Source organism: Vigna radiata, chromosome 8 (genome assembly GCF_000741045.1).
Source record: "Vigna radiata var. radiata cultivar VC1973A chromosome 8, Vradiata_ver6, whole genome shotgun sequence".
NCBI classification, from domain to species: domain Eukaryota; kingdom Viridiplantae; phylum Streptophyta; class Magnoliopsida; order Fabales; family Fabaceae; genus Vigna; species Vigna radiata.
Genome location: NC_028358.1, coordinates 40,219,870 through 40,230,359, shown reverse-complemented (window position 1 = coordinate 40,230,359; position 10,490 = coordinate 40,219,870). Strand labels below are relative to the sequence as shown.

Genomic DNA, 10,490 nt, shown 5'->3' with positions numbered 1-10,490 from the left:
AATATTTTAATTCAAGTTTATGAATAAAAATAATAATAAAAAGAAATATGTCATTAAAGGTAATAATTCAATTTTTTTAATATAAATTAGTTTTAAATATCTAATTACATACAAATTAATATTTATTTGTGTGTTTGTTATAGAAGAGATTTAAAGATTGAAAAAAGAAGGAATAAATATTTTTAAGTTTATAATTAAGTTTTAATTATAATTGATCTGAAGAAATAATTTATCCATTAAGGTAAAATGAGTATTTTATAACGAGATTTTAGAATATTAATATATTTACAAAAATATAAATATTCCATTTTCTAAAAATTCAAATCAATATATAAATAGATTTAATATATAATGTTAAACTTAAATGAACAAACTTATGTTAGTGTTAAATATAAATAAAAACAATAACCATTAATTAAAAGTTAATTTTTGAAACACTTGTAAAAAAATAAAATAGATAATAAAATAAATCTTTTAATTAGTATTTTTTTATATGTTAGAATAGATTAGTTTTACATAAGTAAAATTACTTTTTGTGACATTTCTTATTTCAGTTTTATCATTTTGATGTGAATATAAACATTTATACTTTGAACTTGAATGGTCAATATTGAATTGAAACCAGTGAAGGATGTGATTTAAACAAATCATGATTTAGATTGATCATTTGAATTATTTATAAATTATATATATATATATATATATATATATATATTAATTATTGGAATACTTTTGAAAAGATGTTTGAAAGCTGATTTAATTATAATGCTAAATCTAATTTTTCTAATATTTTTATTAAAGTCATTCAAGCAAAAATAGAACAAAGATTAAACCTTGCTCTCCCCTATTTTCACTTAAGCAAAATATATTTCTCAAGAGAAAACAGAGTTAAAAATTAACCTTACTTTTGGCTTTGTTTCCACTTTAAGGGAAGAAATTTTCACTCAATTAAAAACAACATGCAACTTAATCCAATTTCTTTCCAAAATATCCTCAAACAAGAAAATTTTGACTTAGGTGGTCCTATTTTCAGTCAAGCTATATTTTTATATATGAAAAATGAATATTTATCTTCGATTTGATTTATTCTTAATTTTTTAAATAAGTTATATTGTATATTAATAATACTTATTGTGAGACTAAAACTTTTATAAATTTGAAATTATACATTTAGGATGATGTGTTAATCATTATTTGAGTTATGTATAATTATTGACATTTTCATGATTTTCTTAGATGATCTAATTAGTTACATAAATTAAAATATCATGTGGAAAGAAGTTAAAAGAAGAGTTCTTACCCACAGTAGAAATGTGCAAATCAAAGTTGTAATGAGCTTATCATATTCTATTATTCTTAAATTCACTTTATTATAATTGATTTGTTTATAAATTGCTAATACAATTGTTCCTTTGATATATCATTATCTTATATCACAATATTTAGTTTCAAATTTCATATACTATCTATGTGATAACCTATTATGAGTGTATTATATACATAAGCATATAAAGACAAATACAAAAACAATATCTCAAGAAGAATAAACACTTATTTTTATTTTTTATCGTTGTAAACTTTTGCAAGTTTATTTATTTTATATGTTTGTATTTTGAAATACTTTATTTGTTGTATTGTTAGATTTATATATAATAAATAATTTATTATTTGAGTATTACATTTATTATTATATATCTCTTAACTTCTAACAACAATTTCTATAGTTTTGTTTATCTGAGAAAATATTGTAAAACATAAACCATTCAAGATTATTCAAGTGACTGATTATCGCTACTCTTAATAGAATCCTTTTTAGAGCAATAGAATTATAATAGCATATCATTAAAAAAAACATTTTAAGAAGTTAATAAAAAAAATAATTTAAAGTAAATAAAAAAAATTAATAATATTTGTTAAATTTTAGATTGCATAGGTAAACGAGAGAGAAAATTTTGAAAAGCCATAAACTATGTGTTAAAATGTTTAAAAAATATATTAATTCTTAACCCAATCAAATGCTAAAATTAAAGATGATAAATTAGTGTTAAAGTATATGCGACTTTTAATGCATGGTAATCAATGCAATATAGTTTTATTTTGTAATATATAACTATTAAAAGACGATATCATTTGTCTATAAATAAATAAGTTAGATCTCGCATCATATTACATTATTCTCTATTCTTACATTTCTTTATTGTAACTGAAAAATTACTAAAGAATTTTATCACGAAAACATGTTGATTAAGAAAGTCAAACCACCTCACTATCTTATTATTATATAATCAAGTATGTTTAAGATAATTGTTCTTACCTAAATATATTGTTACATATTTAAGTATTAAAACACGAAGGAAAATCTATTTGTAAGAAACTCTTAACACTGAGTACAAGAGTTGAGATATTGTGAATAAGAAAAAATAAGTAAATGATAGAAAATATTAAATGTATTTATAAGATTTTTGAACATTGAAAATATGTTATAAAATAAATAATGTGATATCAAATAATATTAATAAAATTACTTCAAATAAATAACCATAACAACATGATATATTAATATAAATAATAACAATAGTATTAAACTGGTGAATATAAGTACAGTTATAGATAATATACGAATATGTGAATATTTATAGACATATTTTAGATTGTTGTAATATAAAGAGATTGGAACCTTAGTCTGCTTCCTTTAAGACATCTATTGATAGATACTATAATACACTAATTATGCACGATTCTTTTTCATATACTTACTTTCAATTTTAATTCTAACATGAAAAAACTTACTTGAAGAGTTGACTTTTAGATGCTACGAAATAATTGAAAATTGAAGAAAAAATAGGCATATGAATAATGAAAATAACAAGCCATGAAGCCTTAGAAGAGCATGCATTGATATACCTTATAACATTTTCAGTATAAAAAGATTTAAACATCTTGTTTTCATACAAAACATATTAGAATAATATATGCTTTTATTTATAAATAATCAATGGAACTCATTATTATTTTTTTATTACAGTAGGGTTGATTATAATGCGCGTAACCTAATATTAGGTTTACCTTTAAGCGAAATATTTAAAATATCTGGAAAGTGAGTTTTGAAAATTCTATATAACTTTTCATAATATATTAATGGACTTTCCATTTTTGTACGCCATATGTAGAAACAGAGGAGACACACTGTATCGGTTAGGTATGCACACTATTTTCTTTACTGTATTAAAATTCTTCTTGACTTTGCATCCATATACTTTATAGTACTAATTAGCAAGAACCTTTATGCAAATGCACCAGAATGTCTAATGTGTTTTAGTATTGATTGAACTTTTATAATTTTTTATTCATAATTTTTATTTATTATTTTAATATTCATAATTTTAATTATTATTATTGCAATAAGAAAAGGAGAAAACACCCATATTAGTTAAAATTATTACAAAATCGATCCCTTTTATTCACAAATTTTGTATTGAAAGGTGAGAGATTAAAAATTATAATTAGTCTGAATTAAGAATTTAGATGGGTAGAGTTTGTTGAGTATGGTGAAGGAGGAATCACCTTCCCTTATTATTTAAATTTGAATTAATTGAGTGAAATATAAAATTGTAATGGGATTCTGATTATGATTCCAATGCTTCTACTTTTCGTAGAGTTGTTGACTTGAGTCTCTGAGTGACGTTACTTAGAACTAAGTCTAACATTTTGTTTCTTTTCTACCCGACAAAAACAACATCAGCACCACACTATTCAATCACTTACAACAAACATATACAAAGTCTTGCGCATGCAAACAATCCCACGCATTTTCTTCCCAACCTTCCATTTTTCGGGTACCACTCACCGTACATCCATTATTATAATTTGGGTTAAATGCTTACTTTGTTCCTGTATTAAGAGATGAATTTCTATTTTGTACTCGGTTTTAAAAATGAATACATTGAGTTTCTATGTTATGAAAGTTGTGTGAATAAGGTCATATCCATTAAGTTGACCGTAACAAGATAATTTCATGCTTATGTGGAGTATTTTTTCATCTGTTGTTCAGTTTTTTCTCTCTCCTGTTCAACTTTTTCTCTTTTTCTTTCAATCTCATTTTTTTCTTATTGTCTTAGAAAATAGTTTTTTTTCTAAAAGCCAAACCTGTTTTTTGTGAGATGTGATGGCGGCGTGTTTGTGGACGAATCACAAGTGGCGCTGACGCACTGTCTAGTGGAGGTGAAGAGAGAGCGGCGATGGCGGAAGAGGAGGATGAGTGCGGTGGAGGCGGAGGAGAAGGTTGACGACGAGGGAACAACGAGGTTGACACAGTTGTCGTCGTGGCACATCTGGTGAGGTGGATTGGAAGAAAGAAGTGGGTGTGGTTGGAATGTTAAATAGACAATAGTATGGAAAGAGAGAAAGCAAGAGGTGGGGCTGGGCAAAAATAACTTATAGTACTACAGTACTATATTATATTAAAAATAACTGATCCACTTTTACTAACAGTTCAGTATACTATTTTATGGTTCAGTTTTTAAAAACTGAACTTATAATAGTTAGAGTTAAGTTAACTATGAGAACTATATCTACTCTTCTTACATCTTCTCTAGTTCCAGTTTCGTCTTGTCAAGAAAACTTTATTTAATAATAAAATATTAATAAAAAATTGTTCACATAAAAAAATAATAATTAATTTTTTGAGACAATTTTTTTATTACAAAATTTATATTTTTTATCAATAAAAATAAAAAATGTAATTTATATTTTTATATTTTTAAAGTTATATATATATATATATATTATATATTTATTTTTTGTTAGTGTATGATGTTATTTTTTATATTTTTTATTAATAAAATAAAATAAATATTAAAATAAATTTCAATTAAAAAGAACATGTAATTTTATACTATTTAGTTTAAAAATTAATACAATTCAGTTTAAAATTAGTATAGTTAGTAGTTCAGTTTAATTTATATTGTAGTTTAGTTAAGATTAGTGTAATTTACATTTTAGTTAATAGTTCAGTTAGTGCAATTTACAATTCAGTTAATAGTTCAGTTTAGTCAGTGCAGTTTACAGTTCAGTTAATAATTCAGTTAGTGTAGCTTACAATTTAGTTAATAGTTCAGTTCATACTGTAATTTAGTACAATTTAGTATAGTTCAGTTCGGTTTGATAAAACAAAAAACAGTTCAGTTCAGTTTGTCTGAACTATTTTACAGTTCAGTTCAGTTTTTAGTAGTGCAGTAGCAATACAGTACAGTTTAGTTCGATTTGCCCACCCCTAACAAGAGGGTTATATGATGATGTCCCTGTTTATGCTATTCTATATATCACCACTCCTCAAAAATATTAATATAATTAGAAATGGGAAAAGTTGAAGAAAGGGAAAGACTTTGGTTGTGATTGCACTTGAAAATTGTAATAGAAGGACTCCATAAAAATATTAATATAATCAGAAATGGAAAAAATTGAAGAAAGGGAAAGGTTGTAATAGAAGATGTTGTTGTGTGGATCATTCCTTAGGATCTCACCTGGGTTTCACTTGTCAAACAGACCTCAAGTGTTCTTTTTTATCTTCTTTACTCTTTTATTCCCATTTTTGGTGGGCAAGACTAAACCGATTTTCTAATTTTAAACAAAATATAAAAACATGGATGGATTCTTCAACCAACATATCCATGGATCCCATTTTTAAGGCAATGGAATTAACACCGGTTCTGTCAACTTAACGACAGGACCTTAGTCATACAATTTTCACAACATAGGAATTCAATGTCTTCATTTTTAAAGTCAGATACAAAACAAAAATTCACCTTTTAACATAGGGACAAAGTAAACATTTAAGCCTTAATTCTTACCAGAAACCAACACTCACAAAACTTTTTATTCTTTGGTAACTGTTTCTTTAAACAAATTTTGTATAATTTTTTTATTAAAAATTAAAGGTTAAACCCCTTCGAAAGTCTCTATTTATGTGAATGTTTCTAAGTTAGATCTTGTCTTATCGATTTCGTCAATTTAGCCTTTAAAAGTGAAAAATTGACTCAATTGGACTCGTGCCGTTAAATTGACTTAACGAAATTAAGTTTTTTATGACCTAGAATGTTGATGTAGACAGTTTTTTAAACATGGTATTCAGAGAACTTTATACATGAAATATATAATTAATTTTTTTTTTGAGAATTAAAAATTAATATATACATATCCTCCCAAAATAGTACCATCCGTGTTCGCACTCTTATTACCTCTATTTTTCTTTGATCTACATTCTCTAAAAGCCATACATGAATTATACAAAATTTGAAAAGAAATGCTCAATGATTTCTTTTAAGAATTTGATGATTGCTTCCTTTAGACTTTTAGTTATTGCCACTTCTAAACCTAATTAAGTTGCACTCATTTTTTTTTTTCTTTCCAAAACTGTTCATCTCTTTCTATGACGTAGGGGTTGTTGCATCTTTTATCTTAAAAAAAATGGAATTTGATAATTAAAATTTGATATATTTTGGCTTATTAATTATCAAAATTCCAATGCCAGACAAGACAATGCATGGAAGTGGAATGAACTGCAGGAGAGCACAAAAGCCCCTTCAGAAAAAGAAATCCAAAAGCACCATCTCAAGTTATATATAGTGTGCACAATTTACGTCCCACTTTGAAATAAATGTTGGGTATGATTCCTAAATATTTGAAGTATATATGCATCTGTATTTTATGCTAAGATTAAATTATTATATCTTTGAAGGTTCATGATCAAGTGCATTATGACATAATGGTAAATAGTACGCGATTTAAACACGATGGTTTCTTTATTTTTTTATTTTTCACATAGCAATGAGAAGGATAAACGATTTAATTTGAAATCGAATTAACATATATGTATGTAGTGAAATGTTCGCATTCCATTAACCTAGAGACGTCGTTATCTTTTTGTTAGTGATGAAAATGAGAGTGTGTAAAGTGACTCTACTCCATTAACTAAAGATATCTTTTTCAGCTGTGTTATTGGACTCCAACAAGCACCATTTTTAAAAAGTGTTCTATTCCAACTCCTATCAGTGGCTAAAATTAGGTTTTACGTCAAATACTCATTTCATATTACTTCTACTTCCGTCTTTATTATATTAACTTATTTAAAGTAAGCACTCAATTTCCTTTTTGCTTTATTTACGTTTCCACTTTTTCAAAGAATAATAAAAACAAACTTAATATTCCTTGAACAAAAAGGAAAGAATCATAAAAGGAGAAAGAAGACACATTTTTTTTTTAATTATACTATATAACCTCTGCATCAGTTTCAATCCAAACAATCTAAATTGGATTGTTTTATTAAAGTTAATAATGAAATTACTTACAAATGTAATATGCAACATACTCAAAGATGTTTATTTATCAACTATTTATGTCTTTATTGTGTTCATTGCATTGCAGTGAAACCAAAACTTAGGTGTTATATTTGTAAATACAACAAAGTTAAAATTTTGAGAAAATCAAATCACGACGGATTTTATAAATCTATCACGAAATGGTTTGGTTGTTTACACTAAAAAGAAATGTTTTTTTAGCATATATGTTATTTTAGGTTTTTGACATCTATTTTGACATCATAGTAAGAGAAGTCAAATTATTTCTGAACAAATATCAATTAACATGAGTTGTATTTATAACATACATGAATTAATGTTTGTTATGTTTATAATAGGTATGAACAACAAATGTCAAATTGTGAATTTTTTTTTATAGATTTTTTGTCAATATTTTTTTCCATGAAAAATTAATATATAATACAAAATTACACCATAAAAAATTTCAGAATTTTAGTAGTATAGTATCTAGAATAAAAGTATAAAGTATAGAAAATGGTGAAAAATGTTAATAAATTAAAAAAATACCTTAAATTATGGTTTTTTCAAAATTCCAAAAACATTTCAAAAAAAAAAAAAACCTTAAAAGATGGCCAAGACGTTCATTTCTCATTTCTAACAACTAGCGTCTCCAATCAACGTTCATATCAAAAAGTTATGACAATTTGAATTTTACAAAACTTAAAACGTAAAAACACAACTTTTATGACATACAACATTAATTAGTGGATGAAAACACCAATTTTAATGAGAAATGTAATTAGGAAAAATGAAAGTTTCAGTCCAAATAAACACCACAATAACAAAATAAAGTGAAATGAATTAAAGAACTTACTCCTATAAGTTTAATTGGCATGTAAACGTAAAACAAAAAAAAAAGGATGTTAGTAGGTTTTGTGGATATAAAATAAGCTAAACAATTAAAAAATATGATGAAAATGTTTGTAACGAAAGAAAAAAATTATAAAACTAAAGACTAACAAACTAATATATATATAAGTTTATATGATAAACTATAAGTAGTTTAATAATTTAAACATGAATCAGAATGAGTATGGGATGAGGATGATGATAGATTTATGGATGGGGACGAAACGATATGTACATATCCATTCCTTTTTCGGTATTCAAATTAACAATAATAGGATGTTAATGGGTGGTATGTAGCTAATAGTTTATAACGAAATCCTAAAAATATAGTAAACATCTAAAAAAAGAAGAGAAATATTCCGATAGTAACATGTGTTATAATGTCTAATAATATTAGTGGTTATTATCCATGCTGTTCATATATATAAAATCCAATCAAACTTCAAAAATAATTCACTCAGCAAAAGGAAAGTGAGGTATAATCCAAAACTACAAAACAATATGAAAATTTCCATCATCATATTATTTTTATCTTTTTTCACAATTCACTTTGATTTAACTCAATCATTCACTATTCATCTATCAAAAGTGGGAACGGTACCAGATTTCGACATAACTAAGGTATGGATATTTAATATTGAGCGAAACAGGAATTCACATTATTTGATAAAAAAAAAAACCATATTTCATCTCCAATTTATGGGATTTCTTTTTATTATTATAACAATCTTTTCAATAATTTGCAATTTGCATATTCTTAAGGATTTAAAAAGTGGCTGGAAAGAAGCATGTGCATCCACATCCACAGAACCTGTCGAAATTTATTTTTCGGGAACATATACACTGAAACCTGTAGAATTAAAAGGTCCTTGCAAGGGTCCTGTAAAAATTATTATGGATGGCACAGTCAGAGCACTAGTCAAGCAAAAGGATGTTGGAGGCGACCATTGGATCAAGATTAGCCATGTTAATGACTTAACCATAGGTGGTTACGCAATCCTTGATGGTCAAGGAAAATCTGCTTGGAAACATAATGAATGTTCAAAAAACTCTAATTGCAAACTTAGCATGGTAAGTAAAATATTATTTCAAAATTCAAATAAAATGTAGCATGTGTATTTATTAAAATTAGATTTAATTCAATTTTGTATTCTTTCTTGCCAACAGAATTTTGTTTTCAATTCCGTCAACAATTCAATAGTAAAGCACATTACCAGCAAGGATAGTAAACACTTTCATGCCAAGGTTTTAAATTGCAAAAATTTCACATTTAATGAATTTAAGGTAAGCGCTCCACAAAATAGCCCCAATACTAGCGGCATTCATGTTGAAAAATCAACAAGTGTGAATGTTCTTAATTCAAACATTGGAACTGGAGATGATTGTGTTTCACTAGGTGACGGTAGTAGACAAGTTCTTGTCCAAAATGTGACGTGTGGACCTGGTCATGGTATTAGTATTGGAAGTCCCGGAAAGCACACAAAAGAAGAGCCTATTGATGGTATTACAATTAAGGGTTGCACTTTGAAAGAAACTGACAATGGAGTGAAGATTAAGACTTGGTCTAGTGAGCCAGAAACAATTACAATTTCTAACTTAGCATTTGAGGATATTACTATGGAGAATGTTAAGAATCCTATTATTATAGATCAAGAGTATTGTCCATCGAACAAATGCTCCCAAAAGGTATTAGTCTCTTATATATTCATCTGCACATTAATGTTATTATTTCATTTATAAAATAGTTTATACAGTACATAAGGTGGCTTAAAGACTAACTTTTATCTCATTTATTCTTGTGATGATTCAGCAACCATCAAGAGTAAAGATAAACAAAGTTATCATCAAAAATATAAAGGGTACTTCAGCAACTAAAGAAGGAATGATTCTTGCTTGTAGTAGTGTTGCACCATGTGAGGGTGTAGAGATATCTAATGTTGATCTCAAGTTTAATGGAACTCCAACAATCGCTGTCTGCAACAATGTCAAACCAAAAATAACAGGAAATGTTCCTGAGTGCACAACTATGAATAACAAAAAACACTAAGTACAAATATGTTTAACTATTTTTCCTTGGAGCATGAGAAATCCATATATAGTTCTAGTCGTAATTGTAATTCCTTGTTAATAAATACTTGAAATAAATTGTAGTACAATGAGAATTGTGTATATAATTATTCTTTAATAATAAAGTATTTTAATTATCTGGTTATGTCATGTTCAAACAATTTTTTTTATTAAGGTGGGACGAATTTTATTATCTTA

At 26.1% G+C, this 10,490-nt stretch overlaps 1 protein-coding gene across 1 annotated transcript; it reads left to right on the top strand.

Annotated features, from left to right (window-relative positions):
• The first annotated feature begins 8,694 nt into the window (after nucleotides 1-8,694).
• LOC106770642 (polygalacturonase-like) lies at nucleotides 8,695-10,272 on the top strand. The gene is made up of 4 exons (XM_022784831.1): nucleotides 8,695-8,846; nucleotides 8,988-9,296; nucleotides 9,393-9,911; nucleotides 10,036-10,272. Exons 1-4 carry the CDS (start codon nucleotides 8,727-8,729, stop codon nucleotides 10,270-10,272), a joined length of 1,185 nt encoding a protein of 394 aa, XP_022640552.1. The 5' UTR covers nucleotides 8,695-8,726.
• The last annotated feature ends 218 nt before the right edge of the window (nucleotides 10,273-10,490 follow it).